The following is a 24,445-nucleotide window of genomic DNA, read 5'->3' on the forward strand; positions in this document are numbered from 1 at the left end:
ATGTTTGGTAAATGTCTCCTCTTGTGCTCCCTGGTCCTTCTTTGATCAGGTTGTAGCAAACAAGCCACAAGAAAAGGCATTGTTTTCATGTAGTCTGAGTTAGATAATCACTGATAAAAGAAACAAGTCTAAAGTTTAAACCAGGCATTTCCAACAGCTCATGAGAAAAATTCTGTGAAAAAATAAAATAAAATCCTAATTTGGTGCAGACTTTGAGCTTTGATGGGGTGATGAACAAAATAATATTAGGTGAAAGGGAAAGACCACTGATTCATTTTTAGCGTGGGAATTTTCATTACTTTTGATTGAACTGTATAAACATCAATTGGATGCAAGGGATTGGAGCAAAGACGTCGAACAACTAGAAGGATCAGAAGGTGATCCAGAAGTAGCTGTGGGAATCTGGCTCCTCTGAGATAAGTGAAAGCATGAGTGGTTGTGTGGGCTTTAACATGATGACGCTCAGAGCTCTTTCCCCCTGGAGAATAATGGGCTGAAAAGTGGAGACACTGAACACAAGCAGAGACGCACAGAGAGCAGCACGGCGGTTTCATAAGCAGCGGCGTCTTCCTCTCTGTGCGCACAATGAATATTTTCTTCAACTTGAGGGGGAATATAGTGAGACAAGCAGCAGAAGAAAGAAATGTTACAGGTATGTTTTTTTATTATTATTTTTTTATCAAACAAAAATACTTTAAAGTGCGTGTTATCGCGTTTTTACGCCGAATTTTTTCAAGACTTGTGGCTTTAAAACTATTACTACATAATACAGATACAGAAAATAAGCATTCTTGTGATTTCCGAGTTGCTTTGGAGTTGGGAATGTCTTCGGATTTAACATTTTTAAGGTTCCATTTTTTACGCAGTCATATTTCTACATTTAGAACCGGAGTTGCATTTTCCTCCTGTACCACCAGATGACTCTGACTGATGTGAATTTAATGCAACATTTCACTGTTTACAGGAAATAGAAGAAAAAAATATGCAAACAATTAGATGCAAATGGAATGCATTACCTGGGATTTATTAACTTATATATGTACAGCAATAGGCTCAGACATTCTACTAAAATTCCTCGGATCCGTTTCAGTATAAAACGCAGCAGTTTTCTCAGCAGTTAATGTTTTGTCTCAATATTGTCCAGTAGATGGCGAGACTCCAGCTGGGGACTTCAGGTTGAGAAATCAGCAGCTTTAACCCTGCTGCTGTGACTGATCAAAAGAAGAAAAGATGCTGATGCTGCTATGGAGGCATGAAAACCGGGAGGACAACCCGCTTACATGACGTCCTTATTTTTAGATCCAGATGCATCATGGTAGAGGATTGCAGCGGAGAAAGCCCAGAGATGAGCCTCTGCTTGTAGCTGCTTTTTTAGATCAAGCGTTTTTGTTATGTAAGCGCGACTGAGAACTGTCATTCTGAAGAATAGGAGATCATTAAGTTTTTAACCAACAAGATGCGGACTAAAAATAGCGTTAGTTTGCCTGCATCATTCTTCTGCTAATATTGATGCAAAGAAAGTTGCTGCTAGTATTGATATTTAGGATTGGATAGAGGGGGCAGGTGTGCAGGTAAATAACAAATTAGGACGCGCGTTAGTCTTCAGTGCTGAGTTTTGGGATTTATTTTCAACTATAACCAAACCTTCTTATGCACCATCCGGATTGGAGGTAACTGAGTGAAGGAGCTGATTGAACCGAACTATCAGACGTGTTGTTGTTGTTGGGTTTAATGAACCCTGATGTTTAAGGTAAATCTGGTGGACAGAGATCTAGAGCTGAATTCCCTCCCCCAGCCTCAGCCATCATCTCACCTGTCCCTGTTCAGGGGGGGTTCAACACTCACTTGGATTTACTGATGGGAGACAGACTGTGTTGCCATGGCAGAGGTGTAAGCACAGTTTGTCAGTTTAAGCCAAAACTGTGTTTAGGATGATGGGACCTCGGACAGAAACGGGGACGCATTTAGGTAAACGGATTTCCCTTAACAGTTTAATTATTTTTTTATTGTTGTTTTAATTATTTTACTCTGTGGAGGTTCTAGACCAAATGGACCAAGGGGCCAGGAGGGGGCCAGTGTGTTTTCATGGGGGCACAGAAGAGCATAAAACAAAAAAACAGGGCAAGGGATTCAAATAAGATAGCTGCATGAAGTTAGGTTTCTATTCAATTAGGTTTAATTAAATTCTGTCTTCCAACTGAAAATATTTATTTTTGGCTTGAAAATGTTTATTTGGATTATCATTAAAATCTAAATAAAATTCTCTTAGCTTAGCAAAAAAGCAACTTATTTGACTTATTTGGAATATTAGGTCAATATACATTTATAATTTAGGAATTTAGCATTTTTTTTTAACTTAATTTAAGTTGAAATTAGAGTTTTATATAAAATCGGAATTAGAAATCAAGTAACGCTTATAAATTCAGCTGAGTATTTTCTTTAATTTGTTTTGAAAAAAACATTTAGCAGAGTAAAACTGGGAGCCTATCTCAACACTACTGAAGCTATCACCTTATTGTCTTTAAATAATTAGAATATTAGTGGATTTTTTTAACAAAGGATCCAAAGGACCTATCGGTAACCATGTCTCTTCCAGTGCATACCATCGGTTGAATTTCTTTTAGTATTATGTCTTCAGTATAGGGGCCATAACAGGGGCCAGGACATGATCTACAGGGGCACTGGCCCCTGTTGGCCCCTGTTTAGAACCACCCATGGTTTTACTATTAATTGGCCAAATGAAGTGCCATGGTAACATTGCACAAGGTGCACTGCAAAAACTATCTAAAACTAACTAGAAATAAGTCAATTGTTAAATGAAGTGTATTCACACGTAATTAGAGTAGGAAAATAAGATGGTCTGCCAATGGAATGATGATTTTTACTCCTAGAACATGATGATTACATGATATAAGACAATGCAATTACTTTTTCTCATTTTAAATGTTAATTGTCTTTTTCCATTGGCAGAGTGTCTCACTTAACTCCACAATTCAAGAAAAAAATGCACTTATTTTAAGAATAAATGATGTTTTCTGCTGTGTAAGAAGCTTTCTGTATTAACCTTTCTGCTTATCACTGATGTGATGGTGTTGAGCTTGTAACTCTTCTTTTTTCGTTTAGTTTTCTCCTTTTCAGTTGTGGTTAGGTTTGTAGTTGTATTCATTTAAATAAATTAAGAGAATAGTCTGTTTTTATTAATTAGAATACTGCTGAAAAGTGCAAAAGGTGAAAAAGGTTATAAAGATTACTTACGCATATGACTATTATAATATTTTGCTTACAGCAAATGAAAACCAAGTGTTTAAAATTAAAATCTTACATAAGACCAATTAAAATCCATAATAACACAAGAAAGTACTTTGAAAACCTGCTTTATAGATTTTGTTTGTTTGTTTTTTTTGTTACTGAGTGGTATCTTGGAAACTTAACAGGTCTACTACCATTGGATTTAAAAGCCCCCTGTCTGTAATGCATTGCTGCATTGTTTAACCATGAGTGATAAAAAATAATGATGATAAAAAAAACACTAAAAATGATTATGTTATTCAAGTAGAAATTCCTTCTTCTATTCAGAGAAACAATTTGACAACGATTTTTTTTTTCTGTTTAAGCAGTCCCATTTTTACTTGTGAACAAAGGTGTCTGATTTTGCTTTTAAAATAATTTTAGAAAATTAAAGAAAATCCATCTATTGCCACTTCCAAATGCAACCAGATTATTAGCTCTTCAGTTCCCAGAGAATGTGTACGTAAATATATATTCATGTCTTCAACTATAAATGTGAAGCTATTCTTGATTTATTTAGTTGCATTTTTTGAGGCAAAAATAAGTCTCAAAGCTGCACTGTATATTGATGATGATTCAAGGTATTTACCATTATGTACCAGCATGTTAATCTTATATGTATTTGTAACAGGAAGATAATAAAAGTCTACAAGAAATATAGTGTACTGAAGGCAAATATTTTTGCTCTTAGTGTTCTTAAAATACATAGATGCAGCCAGAAACATATATATATATATATATATATATATATAATTTTAATATCAATCCATTTTATTCCATACATGAAGTGGAAAAGTAAAAGGAAGGGCCTATTCATTGTCACAAACTGCCTCATCCAACCGGTAAGCATTCAAGGATTGCCTGTTTTATTCCCCTTAGATACACAGATGATTTCACCATATCTAAATTTGTCTTCTACTCGTCGGTGCTTTTATTGCTCTATTCCACATCAGCACACATTTGTCGTCTTCCCTTTCCCTTCTCTCTGTCAGTGTTTGTCCAGGTGTTTGCCATGGCTGATAACAGAGAGCATGTCTGCTGCTATTAGCCCACTGATTAGCCCACACTATGACCACCCAGGAACTCATCCACACAGAGTACACAAATTGGAATTATCCACTTACTGTTTGTTTAGTTTAAGTATAGACTGCAAACATTCTTAGTAGCAATCAAAAAACACATGCATGAATTTCTCTCAATATGTCTGACATGACAGAGCTCATATTTATCTATTAGATATACTGTACTGTTTAAATGCATTAGAAATATTTTTATTTCATATATTTGTTTCCTGTTTTTGAATTTATTTCAATGTCCCTATTTGCTTCATAAGCATAAGATAGGCATAAAATCACTTTGAAATGAGGATTCCATACTCATACTCTAGGGTTGGTTTAATAAACACATACTCTGTAGATATTGGCCTCTGGTATTGTTACTCCACCTTTTGTGAATGAACACGATTGCGACCATACAATTGCATTACTACATATTAGTGCACTAATTCCTATTTTTAGGAAAGCTAATCTAAAAGAGTGGTGACTTAACTTTGGGAAGTCTTAATTTGTTAAATAAGCACCTTATGCAATATTGTTGAAGTAGTGAATTTTCAATAAGTGCCTTAAATCCTGCTGCTGATGTTACTCCTTTCTCTCTTTCTCCAATACCCCCCCCAACACACACAAGAAGGAATCATGAGTCCTCCACATCGATCATCAAGTTCCCATGGAGACAGGTAATTGTATGAAATTTCCTAATATTTGGCTCTTGGTGACAAGGATGACATTGTTGGTGCCTCTCGACTCCTGAAAGAAAAACCCACATTGGTCACAGAAATAACTTAAATGAAAAGTTACAAATAATAAAAAACTATATGAAAATGAACAAATCAAAATAGAACATTACTTTTCATTCATGCTTCAACAAATTGAGTTTAGAAAATAAAGTGAAGAAAGATGCCTGGAAAAGTGCGATGGTACCCTTAACTTAATGTTTTGTTGCACAACATTTGGAGGTAATCACTGCTACAAAAATACTCCTGTAACTTTTAATGTGACTTTTAGTCCATTCATTTTTATCCCATCTGTGTTTCAAGAGTTTATTCTTTGAAGTCAAGTTTGAAGTTCTGTTGAAACATTGATGAAAACAATGTCTTGACTTTCATTTCTTCATTCTGATAGAATTGTTATCTATCAGAATCAGAATAAAGTTTATTGCCAAGTAGGGCTGCAACAAAGAATCGATAAAATCGATAAAAATCGACTAGTCATCATCCATTAGTTGTGTCGCGCGATTAATGCGTCATCCGCCGCCGCCGTCATCACAGAGCAAGTCAGCGCTGCAGGTGTGCAGTGTTGCCAACTCAGCAACTTTGTCGCTATATTTAGCGACTTTTCAGAACCCTCCAGCGACTATCTTTCAAAAAAGCGACTAGCGACAAATCTGGCAACTTTTTACGGTGTCACTGGCGGCTTTTGGAGACTCTTACGTGAAAGCATGTATCGTTCCTACTCCTGTCCTCCAGCGGCAGCTGCTGCCGTGAGGCTCCCCCCCCCATCCCAACCCCGTTCACCCGCTCCCGCAGGAATCCCTCTCAGCGCTGCAGTCAGAGCCGCAGGATGTTTCAGCGTCCAGACTGCAAATGAAGCGCGCATGCGCTGGGATTGACGGCGCAAATTGATCACAATAATTAAAATAGCCTTTATAAATAAATTAACTTGTAAATTATGAGGGCAAGGCTTTTAAAGTTTCAATCTTCTGGCAAAGATAAAGTAAAGAAGATCCTGCAATTTATGGAAGTAAAGCAGAATAAAATCCAGCAAGATCAGAAATATGTCAATTAATTATATGCCACATTCCCATGTAAATATCTGTCTTTGGAGGATGTGTTTTTTAGCACCCCTAGTTCTCTCATTTTTATTCCAAATACAATTTATAGTTTGAATCACAGGGCTATTTTTATCTCTATGGTTAAGTATTTTCTCAAGTAGCAACTTTAACTGCTATACTTTCCTGTCTTAAAAGGCAGAACTCTTCTAGTCTAAAAAAAACTCATTTGATTAAATGGGGGGGGCTATTGTTTGAGCCCCTTAGGGGCTTTTAAAAACAAAAATGTCTTTTTATGCACTTTATGAAACAAAGTACCCTATATTTTGTGGATGTACAGCTACATTTCTCATGTAAGTTTGCGTAGTTTTAACACAAACATTTATTTTTCATATTGCACCAGTACAGTTAATGAGCAACCTGTACTTGTGTGCTTGTTTGTTCTGTCTAAAATGTTTATTTTGGAATAAAGAGGTTAATATAAAAAATATTTTTTGTCCGATTCATCGATTAATCGAAAAAATTATCGGCCGATTCATCGATTTTTAAAATAATCGTTAGTTGCAGTTGGTTGTTTTAGTGTCTTTCTGCTAATTTCTTTTTTATTCTTACAGAGTCTACTTTGATGGTAGAGGGGTAATTTTTTTATAATCTTAATATACATTTTTTAATTTTTAATGTTATAGTCGATAAAAAGTCGAATTACTAAATCTGTATCTTTGTTTTTGGCGTTTATTAATCAAAGTTTTATAGAACAGTATGTTTTTCTTCAGAAACATCCTATTGTTCCACTTTAGTGTGAGCATTTATAGCTATTTAACCATCTTATTATTCTGAAAATGTGAACACAGCAGCCAACAACAAAAAAAAAAACCTTAAAAAGTTTAGTTTAATTAAAATGTGACAGTTTAAAAAAAAGTAGAGCTTAAATGTAAGGTGGAATGAAAATGGAAAATATGTATTTAAAAATCCTTTATGCTGTTAACCCAACATAAAATCCATTGCAACAAATTGCTTCTAGAATTTACTCAATTTGTGCAACAGTCTTTCTGTGTGTAATTTAATCTCCATTTTAATATAAGTGTTTTGCAAAGGCATCAGGGATATTTTAGAGAACATTTGTGAATAAACAGCATCATCAAGAGCAAGGAACACATCAGACAGGTAAGGGATAAAGTAATAGCAAAGTTTTAAACACCTTGCAAAGCACTTTTAAAATCCTATTAACAAAAAAAAACTGTGCTGAAAAATTAAAAAAATAACAAGACATCAACTTAAGAGGAGCTGCTAAGATCAACAGCACAGAAAGGAAAAAAATCTATTAGCAGGACAACCATTAGCTGTGGACAACTCTGACTTAACCTCTATGGGAGAGGGTCACAAAGGAAGACATTATAAGCAAGTTAAAAGTTTTGTTTTTGCCAAGTCATGTAGAACACTGCTTGCATAGAAAAAAACATAAAAAAACGTTTTACAAAAACAAAAAAATATAATACATATTGAAATCAAGTGGCAATAAATTGAAAATAAGATTACAGATTGAAAAACATCAGCAAAAAGCCTGTTTAAACGATGTGTTAAACAATTTTAAAAGAGTCGATTGGAGGCATGAAAGGGAAGAACAAGAAAGCTGGATTATTTCTTCTGGTTTAGCTAAAGTGACCATGTGTCACAGTTTAGAAATGTTCCTTTAATGAAGGAATGAGATTTTTCATGTAAGTCAGGGCCGAGGGAAGAACAGAATATTACACCAGAGTGCTGAATGCTGGACTTCGAAGTCCAACAAAATAAAAATAATGAGCCTGATGGAGTTTTATATCTAGTTCAGGACAGAGGTGTCAAGTAACAAAGTACAAATACTTTGCTATATTAATTAGAAATTCTGTCTGGAATAGATATTTTTTAGACAACTTTTGACTTCTACTCCATACATTTTAAAAATAGTATCATTAGTTTTGCTTCATTTAAGCTCATTTTTTCATTTTATGTTCTGTTGATATAAAAAATAAATCAATAAAACCCATCAAAATCATTTGTTTCATCAGGATAATGAATTTCTTTGTGGTTGGACTGGGTTCTGCACCAACTTGTTAGCAGAATATGACTTAGACAGATTTATTTGTCATTTTGCTAGTTTAAAACAGAAATAAATTTATTTTGGAAAAGAGCTCTGGACAAATTCATCTTTTTAAAAGTGCAGCATTGAAAAATAGTAAAATATATATATATATATAAACAGAAATATAAACATATTACTGTAAAATTACAGTTCTAACATTTTTTAATATATATATATATAATGTTAAAATATAATAAATCTAATAAAATACAATATAACCCATTTTACAAAACATTCAACAGTCTAATGGCAGTGGGGAAGAAACTGTTCTGGAATGTATAATATACCAAACTTGGTATATATAACTAAGATGATGCAAAGTTAGATTTAACACTTTTTCCATCATTTATAAAACTAAGAATATTGTATATGAGGAAGTTACCCAGAATTGTAGAAAAAATTCCTTTAATAGGGTAGTACAATACCAGAAAAAGGTTTAAAGCACTTTTCCTTAATTGTTTTTCCTGCATTATTTTTACTTTTATAAATTGTTTTCAAAATTGTACTCTAACAATTCTACTTGAGTAAAAAGCTTAAGTTGATACTCTAACTTCTAGAAAAGTATTTTTAAATAGTAGTATGTATACTTCTACTTGAGCACTGAACAATACTTTTGACACGTCTGCTTCAGGAGAATGTATAATCATGGTGAGGCTTAAGTCAGGTGTGTGGCAGCAAGGAGATATTTCAAAGAATGGGCTCCTTGAGGAGAAAGGTTGAGAACCACTTATGTAGAGGACACAGTGATGTGTTTGATGTAAAACTAAAATATTAAATATCACATAAAACACAGCTTTGCTGTCATTAAAGATGGTTATAACCGGGTTATGGTTTGATAGAAAGATGGATGTATTTAAAACAGGGCAACCTTAGTAGAAAACCCTACAAAGGCTGCAAAACACTTGAGTGCAGTTTGCAAGCTCACCTTTCAGGAGGACACTAACTTTATACAAACATCCAGAACTGCAGTGGAGTGGTTAGGACAGCATAGTTCTGTGTAAAGCATCCCAGCCACAGCTCAGACCTAAATTTGAATTTATGTCTGTAGTTGAAAATGAATGTTCACTTAAGCTCCTCATCTGATGAAACTTAAACTGACAAGTTTTGCAAATGAGAAATTTCTGCGTTACGATATGGAAATCAGGCAGAAATGTACACTAACAGACTGCAGCTGTGATTTCAGTTGGGCTCTACAGAGCATTGACTCTGAGATACTTAATATAAATTCATGCACCACTTTTAAGGCTTTTATATGTTAAATTTTTAAAAGCATGTATAATTTATTTTGTCACCATGCCGTGTCACAGATTGGCATAAAGTAGTGCCATTCTGTCACATTAAATTCTAGTAAGATACATGGAAATGTGTGAAAATGTAAAGAAAATTAGCACATTTTTAGAGTATGCATACTTATTTAAGGTGCTCTAAGTCCTAATTTTCCCATGGAGATTCAAATTATTCTAATTATATCCATTCCACACAAAGCCATGATTCTGGGAACGACTCTATAGTTCAAAGAATTGAGCTAAAGTGTCACATTTTGACTGAAAAAGCAGACTTGTTGATGAGTAGATGCTGTTCTGCCTCTTGTTGTTCAGGTCCTCCTCTGAGACCCTGCAGAGAAACAACAGCAGCAACTCCGGTGTTATTCTGGATATCTCGTCTCTTAAGATAGCAGATGTGGATTCAGAGGTGCCTCCTCTTCCACCTCGCTACCGCTTCAGAGATCTCCTACTGGGGGACCAGACATTTCAGAATGATGACAGGTAGCAAGAAAACACCATATTTGTTGTTCTATAGCATGTGATTGCCTGTCAAGAGGAACGTTTGTGTGCCTTCTATGCATGCATGGATTCTTCTGTCTTGGGAAAAAATATCTCAAGTGAAGCCTACTACACAGCAAGTTGTGCTTATCTTTTTATTTATTGTTTTGCTGAATTTTCCATGATGAGTTTTTCTTAGCGGCAGTAGCAGGACCTTTCCTTTTGGTTTTATGTGTGGCTGAATTAAAATACAGGCAGTTAACTTTACTTTTAGTCTTTATTTGAAAATGATCTTACTCTTTTTGAAAGTTTGCAACTGCTTTACTTTTAATTAAAAGAAATTAACATTTTGAATTGAATTGTTAGACCTTTTTTGGTTTAATTAACCCATACATTGGATATGAAATAGAAATGGAAAGAATAGGTTTTAAAAAAGATTCCGTTTGTGGCTAGTTTCAGGACTTTTTTTTATGTAATATTCCTTTTTAGGGCAAAAAAACATCATTGCCTGCTGGATAGTAAGTGCCACAGTTACTAGCGTGTTTGGAGTCTCCTAAGACTGGGAAGATTTTCGGCTCTTACTGCGGTCAGAAAGCCTGACTAACAGCTGCTGTTTATGACCCATGACAGGAAGAATTAGCCTCAACCACCACTGAGCACTATAGGAGCTCTCCGTGGTGCTGAATTGAAACAAAGCTAAAGAGAAAAAGTGGAAGGCTGCTTAACACTATTATTGTTTTGTGACTTCCAGTTTCATATGAAAATTCAAGGAAAAATTTTACCTCTAGGATCAGTGTGGGCAGGCTTGCATATGCAAGGAGATCAGTTAGTAAAAAAAAAATCCTTAGTTTGCATCCCAGCTGGAAACCTCATTTTATAAAGATGTAGTTGATTGCAGGTGCCGATTTTATACCTCTCGGTATGATTTGTTCAACATGTCTATTACTTTGCTTTTTCATAGCTATTGGGATGTCATTTAATCATGTATCATCTATTAGCTTGTATCATCAAAAGCATTAAGGTGCTTGGTTACTTTATGATTAAGACCACTATTTATATTTATAACTGTTTCAGACATTTCGTGGCCTATTTTCAATCACCCAGTGGTGTTAGAATACCGCAAAATTGTACTCAAGTAATAGTAGCACTAGTTATCAAGAAAAGGTTCAATTAGGAGTAAAGAAGTACGTGGTAAAAAGTCTTCTCAAGTATAGAGTGATTGATGGATTATAACATCTGATTTATGTCTAGAAATGTTGCCATCAGACAGACTTTTAGGCAAGATCTGGTATTTTAAAGAATAAAATACATTAAAAGATACAAATGAGTCATGATGATTACAAAATATAAATTCCTAAAAATTAAAAAACTTTATTTTTTATATTTTCCAACATGAAAACTATTAAATGAAATCTTTTAGTTAGAAATGTATAAATGTTACTATGGGGTATTCAAATTTCAACATTTACTGTTTACTGTGATCTATGAATAGATCAATTTACCTACAGTAGACAGAGCAGCAGGAACATTTACATTGATGATTTACTAGAATAATACCCATGTAAAAAGGAAATAATATGATATGAAAGTAAAACTACTTTTTTTAATTACTCAAGTAAATGTTACTGATTGAATATAGCCAACTCTACCCACCTCTGACCATACCTATAACAATTGCATCATATTAAAAATCCTTCTGACTATACTGAGAATATATACATCGTTTTTTGTTTGTTTTTTTAATTCCAGGGTAAAATCATTCATTATAAAGTCTTAACAATAAAAAAATAATAGTTATGGTTTTTTTATTTAAAAACTGACCAAAGTATCTTTCCATTACTGAACTTATAGAAATGCAGTAAAATCCTAAATGGTTTTAAGATAATGTAATATGTGCAATTTTTACTCTCAACGGAAGTCATGGTGTAGTAGTCTTTCCCTATGAGGATTTGGATTCAGTGGTTTATGTCAGGCCTTCTGAGTTGCATCTTATATAAATGAAAAAATAATACAGTATGATATTTTAGTATGAGTTGGAATATTTATAAGTAAATATACAAATTTGTTTACTAGCAGTGCACCTCTCAAGCCCTTTTTTATTGTTTTTTTTTTTTTTTTTTCAATCTTTTAGTGTCTCTGAGGCCTCCTGTAGTAAATTGTTGCCAGTATGTTTACTGTCAGTGTACAGTAAGGCCTATTATCTCCATATGACATCTAGAATGGCATCGCATTTGAAAGCCCCTCCCCCACAAGTGGTCATTCTGCTTTCTGAACAAGTCTGGTGATTTCTATGTAGGTTTGATGTTTCCACTGGTGCATACCTGTTTTTTCTTAAGTATAAACAAAAAGATGATAAATAGAATTAAACTAAAGGTGGATAATATATATATATATATATATATATATATTTTTTTTTTTTTTTTTTTTTTACAAATGATTGCAATGAAAAGCTCAGACATTTATTGGGAATGACTTTTCCATCTATGCTCTGTAACGTATTTTAAATTCAATTACAATAAGGGGATTGTTTTGTTCATAAGAATGCTTCCTTCAGTTTTTTCCTGTTTTTGCTGATCACATTGTAGTTGCAAAGGGTAATTAGAGTCTGTTGCTTGGCTACCGACAAATGTATGGTTGAGTGTATGCTGGCATCCATGTGTATGTGTGTGTGCTTGATGCAAGCAAACAGCTATATCATTCTTAGACACTGCCAAGAATTTAATTTTACAGTAGCCATTGTTTCCTTAAATCAATTAACTTGGAGTTTTACATGCCTGTAAGTTCACTTTATTGTAACTTTATGATATTTATATTTTTCTGCAAGAAAAATTGTGATTTCTGGACTCTGTGTAGAATTGAAAGCAGTGACACTGGACTTGGCCGAAGAAATTTTCTAGTTAATTATTCTTATTCTCGTTGAGTGTAATGCAAATTTACAATTTATATAATGTCTTATAAATTGTGTAGCTTACAAAAAATGAGAATTAGCTGGCCAATGTGTTCACTGCAGTTTTGTTTCTGACAGTCATCTTAGGTTTAGTTTTGGTCTTAGGCTTCAGGACAAAAACCATTATTAGTCTTAGTCACATTTTAGTAATTACGATATGTGATAGTTTTAGTCAGTTTTAGTCGACTAAAACGTAAAAAGGTTTTAGTCTAGTTTTAGTCAGTTTTATACTGCAAAAAAAGTTAACCTTTACAATTTTGAATAACAACCAGATTCTTTACCGGACTGAAAGCTCTTGCCTAGATACTATAATTGCTGGGTTTACAATACAGCTGTGCACTTCATCATTGCTGTTGGACAAAAAACTTTGATTTATAGAATTCAAATAAACCTTTTTATGAATCAATGCCCTACTTTCTAAAAAAAAAAGTGCTCGTGAGAGCTGTGAAAAAAGCAGATCTAGTTAAACACATCATTAATATAGCAGAAAGATAAGCTAACAAACTACAATAAGGGAATGGTTTTATACATATAACATTTCCATCCCAAAGCAAATACCTTAGGATCTGCTATAAATTATGTATTACACACATCAATAAAATCTTCAAAAAAGCAAAGAAGAAAAACATTCTCCTTCTCCTTTAGCAATTCAGCCTTTATTTCTTCAATTTACCCCTCGGATACTGCTGCTCAGGGGTCAAAGTAGATTTAAATACTGAGGGTTTTGATGTAAAAAAAAAAATAAAAAATACAGAAAGAATGTACCTAATTGCCATGTAAATCCATGGCAATCCAGACCTAAACTGAATGAATATGCTAACAAAAATGTTGACATATTCAAAGTAAACATAGAAAATGTTTTTAATAAAAATAAACATTTACATCATGTTTAAAAAGATAGAAACGAAAAGACGCATATCTGCACAAGAAGAGCTAGAAGAGCAGTTTGTCAAAGTTCAGCGTGCCGAACCCGACCATTCTGGATTGTTTTCTCCCCTGCCTGCTGCCATGATCCATTTGTGGTCATGCAGAATCCGCACCGCTGCAGGCCAGGTGGGCTGCTTGACCAAACAAGACACAGCTGCACTGCTAATACTGCTTAGCTCTTCTAACAGAATACAACACAATGATGCATTTTAAATGTCTGACCAACCATGACTATTCATGTTTTAATCATCAAAGATCCATGTTTAGCTCGTCCCTTTCTTTATCGCCATGAAAAAAATCAAGCGTCAACGAAGTAATTTCATCATCATTGACAAAAACAACACTGGCTCACTGGGTGTTGAGTGGAAAACCTAATAGCTTCAAGGTTATCAGGGCTAATTAGGGCTAATGAGTACTAAATAACCAGATAATAATTTCAAAGGGCATTGACAAAAATCAACTAATGTGGACTAAAATAAAAAAATAATACATCCACCTATGTTATTGCATCTTTATGTTTATAAAATCAGGTCATTGTATGTCTACATGGCCAACACATCATAGCAGTGGCTTGAGGAAAAACCTAAAAAATCTGAAGCTAAATATAATTTCTGGTTTTGAAAAAACCTTTAGACAGAAATAACCCATTTTTATTTCATGTTAACTTGTCTATTCTCAAAGCATAAGAGTATAGTTTCCACTCTAAACAGGTCGATCACTGAAACTGGATTTTTTTGGCGTTCTTTTTAGCACATCGATATTTTTGCAAATTTTATTGTACAGGCCATTTACCATTTACCATGAAAATGTTAGCAATGATCAAATGACCACACTAACTTCTCCAACCTTTTAGCAGTGCCATTATGCTTTTTAGAAGCCAGTGTGTCTTTTATAACTGTCTGAAATAACCGAAAGAAAGTTTGTCATCATGCTCCCTGTGTGGACTCTTTAAATTTCGATTCTTCAACCACATTCATCTTCATTCCACATCTTTTGGTAAACAATAAAGGATTATAGTTTTCCTTTGTGTGTTTCTACACATGCATAGGCTGAAATCAACTGGTCTGGTTAAATGTTTCTTCAGCTACTTTAGAAACACAACTCATTACATATAGTATAAAAGCAAAATGCTTTAGTGCAGCTGTTGCAAAATTGGGGGTCTAGAAATAATGTGCATGAATAAACAGGGCTAAACACAAGCTTAGCTGTGACCTAACCCTCAAAAAGAAAAGCTTAACTTCATATTTCACAATGCTAACTTAGTCCTGTGAAAAAGCTAATCCTTTGTATTATTTCCTTGCTATCTTAAGCAGCTACAGTATAGGCCAAAATGGTCTTGTATTTTCTTTGAAATAATTGGTTCTGAAGAAGTTACTACAGCAGTGCAAGCCCCTGACTCCCAGTTGATAGCTAAGTCTTTGTGTGTAGAGATAATGTGTGTTAGCAGTGAGGCTCTGCCAGCTACCTGTCCTTTGGGATCCCTTCTCCCAAGCAGAGGTGGAGATGATTTATATGTGCAGAGAACTATTGTGGTTGCAAGCTGGCCTTTAAAGAGGTCCAATCTAATTGCACAGGGCCCATGGTGGAAGTGTTCTAGACTGTGGGGGCATCATTCACTGTATCTATAAATTGTGGGCGTTAGTTGTGCTATGAGTAAATCATTCTCAGGTTTTATTGCTTTACTCTGTATGCATTCATGTTTCCCTCATTAGCTGGTAGATTCCTGTTTTTATGCATTTCGTTTCTATCTGCATCAGTTTAGGATCATGTGGCTCTTTTATCTGCTTTTAGGTGTACTGTAGATGTTCATGTAGTTAGTAGTTAGTACTTTGTAGATAACAAAGGTGTTTTTGTAAACCTGTGTTTAAAACAACTTACAGTACTCATAGGATTTGTGTTGATATTTTATCCCCACCCAAGTTTGCATTGAAATGAACAGTTTGTTTCTATGCAAAAATTTAAATTTTTGATTTATTTTTTTTAAGCAAAGAGGAGTCAAATCAATCAACATCTGAAAAAAAGACAATAGGCCTCTTTAGCTATCATTTAAAACATCCTCAACATATTTGTAAGTTAAACAGTTACACAAAATCCAATGTATTTTATCAGAATTCTATGTGATTGACCAACACAAACCAGTGCCTCTTTAAAGTTTACAGAAATGCACAGACTGTCATTGAACATGCAAACTTTTTTGTTATATTCATTTGAGATTAGATTATCCTAATGATTGTCTATTTAACAGATTATGTTATTAAGATTGTCCAAATTCCATAACTATGAAGCTGCCGTCCAGTGTGGCATCTTTTCAAAAATACATGTTTAGAATGTCTTTTTGAAACGTTAATGTATTGGAAAACAAACAAAATTATTTTTATAATTGACTTTCTTTCTGCTAAGGTGTTCAAAATGGAATGCAAATCCGTTCGCTTCAAAAACACTTCAGCAAATTATAGACCTTGATCACATGCCTCCAGCTGTGATGTCTCTGAAGACTCTCCCCCAGAAAATGCAAAGAAACATGTTTGAATTGTTAATATTTTTCCCTCCTGGGCGCAGTATAACAGTCTCTGCGATCACATGTTTACTGACCTGCATGCCTAATGAAATCACTGTCGGGTGTCTTCAGTTTCATTCTGAACGCAGTTGATGGAAAAAAAGAGAGATGGTGGAGAGACAACCATCGGCAACGATGTCGACACACAACTAAGATTGAATTTACCAAGCCTAACAATTCAGTTACGTTGCTTTTTTTTTTTATTTCTCTGGAAAATTCTTTACTGTTTGTACAAGATAATTTTTGGAACTTATAAAAATGAACATCACAAATCACACAGCCTCCCCCGAGCAAACGTGAGTCTTGATAATGACTCCTGTTCTGGCAAGAGAAACACAGAGACCACTTTTGACCACAGAGATCACTTGTGAGGCACAGCAATGCAGAAACAAACATTAAATGTAATGCTTCTCTCTCATTTCCAGGGAGACATCTGAACAATAACTAAACTTTTTTCCCAGTTGAAGAATATGCTAGCAGAAAAGGTGACCAAGAGGATGAGAGAAAACAGAAAGAGATGTCACACAGTAGCGTGCTGTTTATGGCTGTAATTTAGTCTAGAAAGGTTCAATGATTTGGTTCTAAACTGGCATCTATTCTTGCTTTTATTCCAAATTTGTTGAACAATGGTTACCAATAATGTTAAGATTAAGTTATATGGATCACTAACTGCTAGTGTTGTGGGTAGGTGTGTAGTTAGAGCCTGGAGATTGACGTAAATGACCGATAAAATGCATGATGACCGTTCAGACAGCAGACGCTTTGAAAAATATCCAATACGTACCTGACTTACTAACACATATGGAAGTGACACAACTGAATTTTGGGGGGGATGAAGGGATCAGAATTGGGCTGCTATACAATGAAAAATAGATAATATCAATTTCCAAACTTATTTATGTTACTTCTAAATCAGGGGTGTCAAACTGGTTCCAGAAAGGGCCGTGTGGCTGCAGGTTTTCTTTCCAACCAAGCAATAGCACACCAGACTCCTATCATCTCATCAAGTGAGTCCAATCTGAACCTGATGACATTATGAAATGACTGGAGTCTGGTGTGCTATTGCTTGGTTGGAAAGAAAACCTGCAGCCACTCGGCCCTTTCTGGAACTAGTTTGACACCCCTGTTCTAAATCATTCTTCTACCCATGCATGAACTGAAACTCCTAATGATATGTCATTCTCATAACACTGGTGAAGAGAAACAAATTAATTTCATGTTTCCTTCAGGAGAAACTTTTTTGATTTGATGACATACACAGGGGATAGTGGTGTTGGATGCGGTTGTCGGTTCAAGCCTTCTGCTCCTGTTTTCAGTGTCGTTGTGTCCATGGGCAGGACACTTCACCTGCATTGCCTACTGATGCCAGTGTACGGCATTCGATCGCATCTATCAGTGAGCCCCAGGGCAGATGTGGCTACATTGTAGCTTGCCACCAACAATGTGAGTGTGTGTTTGTTAATGGGTAAATGACTGAATGTAGTGTCAAGTATCCTGATTTGAAAAAGCATCGCAAAAGTACAGGCTATTTACCATTTACCAAAACATTTAAGCCTATGTAAGCTCAGGAGATTGAATCCCCAACTCTCCCATTAGTGTACAGATGGCTTGAGCTTTCTCTGCCACAGCAAGACAGTTTAATAAAAGATAAGTATGTCTATAGGGCACATCAAATACAAGTTTTTGTCATATACAGTTTTCAGAAAACTTTTGAGAAGTTAGAGATTGAATGAAGTAATTTCAAAGTCTGAGAGTAAATAGCTGTTCTTCATCATCCCTTTTATATAAGTAATCCTAAAGAAAGGCTCAGTCATCCCTGGCTGGCATCCAGTCTAGTTTTCAGGCCTCTGTACTTTCATAAATTAAAATGCTGAACCAAGAGATGAATCTCATTTCTCTTTTTAATCAGGCTTTTAAATAACTCACTGAAGTTTTGTTGTGATATTTTTAAAAATATTGTTGTTAAAATGATAATTATTTTAGACATTACAGCGACCACCAAGAAAAGCCAGGATATGATTGAAGAGCTTTTCACCCCAGCTTTGTTTGACCAAATAACACACCTGTTGTTTCCATTTAATTAAACAAAGACTTAGATAGCGTCTGAATATTCTCTCTCTTTTTAGCAGAAAAGTCAGTCATATTAGAAATACTATTTTTCAGCCGTGTCTTTGACGTCCCTACTGCTGTTCAGCCTGTTATTTTGGATAATTACCTTACACCTTGTTGTCGAAATGAAATAAATAAGAAGGTTAACTTCATGAAAGTCTCTTCTTGCTTTTTAAACATTTATACTTGTATCCCGGTTTAAAGATGTTTTTCAATCTACTCACCCCTTTGTGCATACTTTAGTTATTGATTTTCTCTACTCTGGTCAACTCCCAGTTTACTTTAAGAATGCTGAAAGTCTGGATTAGATCATTCTCTAGAGTACTTTTTCTAATCAGTATTACAAAGAAGATTGTGGCTAGGTATCCAAAACAGCTATTTTAGATAAATATAGCATTTTTGATCAAGTGCAGTCAAAATAAGATAAGTCATTTGACAGAGAAATCTGAGTCTTCAGGGAAAGTTTTACTTTGGTTTTACTGTAGATTATAACATTCAATCTTTTGTCCTTTATGTTGTTTATTATTTCCAAAATGTTTCTTAGCTGAGTAGGATTGTGTCGTGGGCAGAACTGGAAATGTTTGTTCATGTATTTGTTTTATTGAGTCTGCAGGTTTTACAGAATGGTTATGCAACTCGTGGAGCTCCACTGCCCCATCTATGAACTGAAAGTCGTAATCTTTATGTTTGATTTGACTTAGAAATTGATACATTTATAATGGTAGAAAATGTGCAGTCATGTGGCCTCTGTCTGTTTACACTGCCATGCTGGACGGCATAATAAAGCAAGGTATTTATTACAGAGATGTAATACAAAATGAGTCGAGAATCTGCTGAGCCAAAATTGTCTACATATATTGGACATTTAGTTGGTTAGTTAAAACAGCACTACATGGCAAAGAAATCAGGACTGCCATCTGTCGGACATCCCTGAGTTCGCCTAACACAAATTTTGCTAGTTGTAGTTGGTTGCCAGCTCTGTCTTTTCAGGGCAGCCACCCATCACCCTTGCTTTTCTGGATATATTCCTTCGTTAGTTCTCTCTGGCTCCTTTGTAGAGCTGTGAATCTTGCCTCCTTGGCACCAGTCATCCTGCTATCACCTGTTTGCTCTTTCTTATCTTATTACCCCTGTGCCCAAAGATTTGGAGAGTACATCCATATATATGCTTCCAACCAACTCAGTCAAACTAAGCAACTACAATTATTTAGTTTGTTTACAGGTATATCACTGTGCTAAGCAGCTCAATAAATCATGGTGATGATGTGGACCAATTAAATGAGTATATTCTCTATCTTAGGCCCATCTAAAATCTATACCCTACTCAGATTGATAGAGTACTACTCATTATCACTTGACAAGATAGGTGATGCAGACCTTGCAGAAGCCATTTTATGCTATGATGGCCTTGTATTGTTGAAGAAGGGAAAAGCGATGGGGAAGCGGTTCATAGTGCTGTATTCTGCAGTCTAACCTGTAAAAGTTGCCAAAGATCACTCACCGCAACTTTAAAACTTGTCCGTATGCATACTGAATATCAGTTTCTTTCAATTTTTTTTTCGTATACCAATTCATGCTTTGTTAGTAAACGCTTTCATTCCAACTTCTGCCATGGCAGGCACTGCATCTGATGTAATCAGTTTCATTAGTGCTAAGCCACAGACACAACATCCAAATGCATATCATTTGTGGCAATAACTGGTGATTTTAATCACACTTTACTGTCTGCTGCACTGCCAAAGTTCCAGCTAGTGTACCAGAGAAAACCAAAACTTTGGACTTTTTCATCTTTTCCATCTTTTTCCACTTATCTGGGGTCAGGTCGCGGGATTGGCAGCTTCAGTAGGGAGGCCCAGACATCCCTCTCCCCATCCACTTTGGCCAGCTCCTCCAAGGGAATCTAAGGCGCTCCAAGGCCAGCTGAGAAACATCTTCCCTCCAGCGTGTCCTGGGTCTCCACCTTTGGACTTGTTTTATGCAAATGTTAAGGACTCCTACATCTCTGAAGTAAGCCCTCCTCTTGGGAAATAAGATCACAATGTTAGTATGAGCCACTTTATCAGAGATAACCTGCATTAAAAAGAACTGTAAGAAAATGGTCACAGGAACCTTAAGAAGCCCTGGAAGGTTGTTTTTATGCAAAAGACTGGGATGCACTGTGTCAGCCAAATGGAGAGGACATCAATGCATTAACTGAGTGTGTGACCAACTACATTAACTTCTCTGTAGATAACATAATCCCTACCAGAACAGTGACATGCTTTCCAAATAATAAACCATGGATCACAAGTGATCTGAAGCAACTGCTCAACAAGAAAAAACAAGCCTTTAAGAAGGGAGACAGGGAATTAATGAGGCGTATACAGAAGCAACTTAAGGTCAAGATAAGAGAAAGCAAGGAGGCATACAGGAACGCTGGAAACCAAACCCCATTAGAACAATTTCAGAGATGTGTGGTCAGGGATGAAGAAGATCAAAGGCTTCAAGCAGAAGAAGGATCAGTCAGAAGGAAGTCTGGACAGAGCCAATGAACTGAAAACATTCTTCAAGAGATTCATTTCAGGAACAAGCTCAGCATCTTTCTCTCCTGCCCACAGTCACATAGACATTCTGCCCTTCTCTGTTATTGACTATCCTGTTTCTATTAGTTTGTTATTAGCCAGATAAGAAGAAGCTGCTCTCTTCAGTTTTCACCTGTCTATCTCTCATGGATGAAATTTTGATTTCAGACCTGGGGGGGACGAAACTTGTTTTTAATATATAATAACTAATAATAATAACTAACTTCAGGGTGTTTGACCATCAAGTCACAGACCCGATTCAGTGTTGCATCAGATGTTAGTAAAGTGAGCTTCTCAGGAGTGACAGTGGTGACAGCCAATCAAGCAAAAATGGCCAATCAGGAGCTTGTGGGCGGTCTAGACTCAGGGAAGCGGGCTTCAGCTTCAGCTGCAGTTTTCCGCTTGGTCCTATTACTCGATTAGTGTACTGGAGCGTAACATTGTTTTGGACAGCAAAAAGTGCAGAGGACCAAAACAGACGTGTGAACAAGGTCCGGGGACATGTCCCACCTGCACCCACCAAGATTACATCCATGCTATCTCTAGAAGTCAAGCATAGAGGTAAGCAGTTCCTGATGGTATCATCCCAATAGTCCTGTGCAGAGGAACTCTGTGGGATTTTACAGCACTTCTTCACCCTTAGTCCAGTCCCAGTCCCAAAGAGGACTCGGCCAACTGTCCTTAGTGACAATAAACCTGTTGCTGTAACACTGTGAGGATCATATTCTTTGATTTCTCCAGCACATTTAATACAATTCAGCCTGACTTACTCTCATGAAGCCTTAGGTGGATGCATCAATGATTGCCTGGATCAACACATGTTTCCCTGCAATAGACTTTGTTGATGGACCTTCTATCCTGCTGGAATCGTTGACATTTTGCACCACTGTCTTTGTTTTATTTAATGTGGAAATGAGAATATACTTTGAAAGTGTGTGTGTGTGTGTGTGTGTGTGTGTGTGTGTGTGTGTGTGTGTGTGTGTGTGTGTGTGTGTGTGTGTGTGTGGGGAGGGTGATATCTCTCTTCTAGATTGTCATTAGCATAAGAGTTAGATTTTAGAGGGGCTGTACTGACAACTTGATTGTGTGGGAGCTGAAGAGGAACAATCAAGCTGAAGCTATGTGTCTGACAAGTAATTGGTGTGTCGGAGCGTGGGTGTGTGTGAGAGGGAGTATTGTCTACACAGGTGTGTAGATTCCAACTGTGGGTGTACTTCTTGCTGTCATTTATAAAGGAGGGGATCTTTTTTAAGGATAAGAAAGAAAAAAGGCTCGTCATACAGGGGGATATCTTAGTTTTCAATATGATTAAATTTAGATGAGACTTTTTTTATTGTCTCATAAGTTGAAACTCATATAGACACAGAATGATAAGTGTATGATTTGTATTTGAAACATGAAAACAAAACATTAGTGGCCTGATCTTCAAAAGGTTTGTAGGTATTAAAAAATGTGTTTGTTTGCACAACTCAACTGCACCTGCAATATAAAAAATTTTTCTTGCACTTTTAAAGATCCAATGCAAACTCACGCATGTACATGTTTGGACTGCCATAAATAATGATACTAGAATAACTTGCATTTGCTATAAAGCCTCCATTTCCTCTCCAAACTATCTGGGAGTTTTCTCACCTATTAAACACAGGGTGCTGGCTGAAGCATGATAAACAGAGTTAACACTTTTAATTGGTCCTTTAATCAACTCCTAATAGCATCTTGAGTGTCAAAATGTGGCATTTGAAAGCAAGAACAAGTTAATGTTGTAGTTGCTAACACCCAACAGCTATTCTGGCCTATCTCTTGCAGTGCCTTTACAGGTTTATGAATTTTAACATAAAAATCAGCAGATATATCTTACATGGAACAAGATATATGTGATTTAAACTTGCTGACACACATTTCTGTTGAGAATATAAATAAAAAATGGCAAGTTAGAGCAAGGTGGGAGGCTTATTGACTCTGTCAGACTGTTAGCCAGACTCATACATGCAAATAAAATTTCATTAGACAATAGTCAGACACTGATGGCAGCATCTGTTTGTTTGTAGCCATTCTTTAGCAGAGGACTACTGGGACTCAGTGCCTCCATTATTTCCATCTCACTGTGTTTATTAAGGGGGAGATCACATGGAACAAAGACGAACTGAGGGACGAGTAGCAGTTTATACCTAAACCTGTAAGAACCTGTCTGGGATTATGTTATGAAAAAGGAAGGAGAGCAGGAACAGATATAACAGTTGACTTAAGTTATAAAATATCAAATATATTGGGGGAATTGAGAACCTAATTTTATGCAGAAAATGCTCACAACTAAAGCTTAAATCAAAATAAAGAAGACAGCGGAAAATGTTTAAATCCTTGTTGATTCTTTAGGGTTTCTATTACTTTTCTAGTTCTTAACTGAATCTCATCAAATGTCATCTGAAATATTTGGTGTTTTTCATAAAGTATTTGTTGTTCCTGGTTACTTTCTGCTGTGGAGCTACTAGAGCTTGCAGTTCAGACCATAGGTGGCATTAGTCATCACCATTAGCACAGAGTGGGTGGGCGACACTTTAAGTCCTTGAGACTTGTTCTTATCAGCTGCCTAATGGCTGTGTCTTAAACATGTTGTTAGTGCATGGGTTATTATTGTTACTGATGTGAAACAATAACCCCCCCCCAACAAAAAAAAAAAGTAAATTTTACAGTAGGCCCTATGTTTTTTTTTTTAGATTATTATAGAATTGAGTACGAATTTAGTCAGTCTGTTGTTGGGAACATAAACTGAGAAGTAATCTAAGGCATTTAATACTGTCAAGTTGTGGAGAATGTCAATTTTAGTTCTTTTTGTTGGGCTTTATGTCTCCCAAAGGTCTAAGCGTGAATTCATCTAGACATAACAGGGCTCAAGAAATTGCCCCAGGGAAATAACACACATGAAAAGGTAAATTAAAGGTGGAACACAAAGGGGATCAGGGGAGAGACTCTGAGAAAAAAGGAAAAAATATAAATATATGTACCCTACAGAATTAGTTCTCATCTGGGCCATTACCTCACTTTGGTTGAAATCTCATGTGTTTAATATCTGACACCCATATTTTGTCCAAGCCACACAGTTAACATCAATGTCAAAACTAACTATGTTCAATGTCCTGTCCTGTTTTTTTTTTTTTTGCTTTTTTTTTTTTTACCACCAAAGCAATTAGGAAATTGTTTCATAATCACAATTTCATTCTGCTTTGCTGGTTATGGATTTGCAGCATTATGTTAGAAAAAAAAGCCCAGCAGCATCCTTCTATACTGATGGCTCAGCTACTATCTGTCAGGTACTGCATGTGTTTTTCACCTTCTATGTAATGTAACTGG

General features: G+C 35.7%; 1 protein-coding gene across 4 annotated transcripts in view; it reads left to right on the forward strand.

The window, feature by feature from the left end:
* The first annotated feature begins 526 nt into the window (after window positions 1-526).
* The window catches only part of LOC107098094 (potassium channel subfamily T member 1-like), a 106,041-nt gene continuing 82,122 nt past the window's right edge, over window positions 527-24,445 (forward strand). For all 4 annotated transcript variants that reach the window (XM_015395551.1, XM_015395553.1, XM_015395554.1 and 1 more), the window contains exons 1-3: window positions 527-652; window positions 4,975-5,023; window positions 9,832-9,999. In XM_015395551.1, coding sequence (XP_015251037.1) covers window positions 586-652; window positions 4,975-5,023; window positions 9,832-9,999 — 284 coding nt within the window. In that variant the 5' untranslated portion in view covers window positions 527-585. The remainder of the gene's footprint in view (window positions 653-4,974; window positions 5,024-9,831; window positions 10,000-24,445) is intronic.

Source organism: Cyprinodon variegatus, unplaced genomic scaffold (genome assembly GCF_000732505.1).
Source record: "Cyprinodon variegatus isolate N-32 unplaced genomic scaffold, C_variegatus-1.0 Scaffold746, whole genome shotgun sequence".
Lineage (NCBI taxonomy): Eukaryota > Metazoa > Chordata > Actinopteri > Cyprinodontiformes > Cyprinodontidae > Cyprinodon > Cyprinodon variegatus.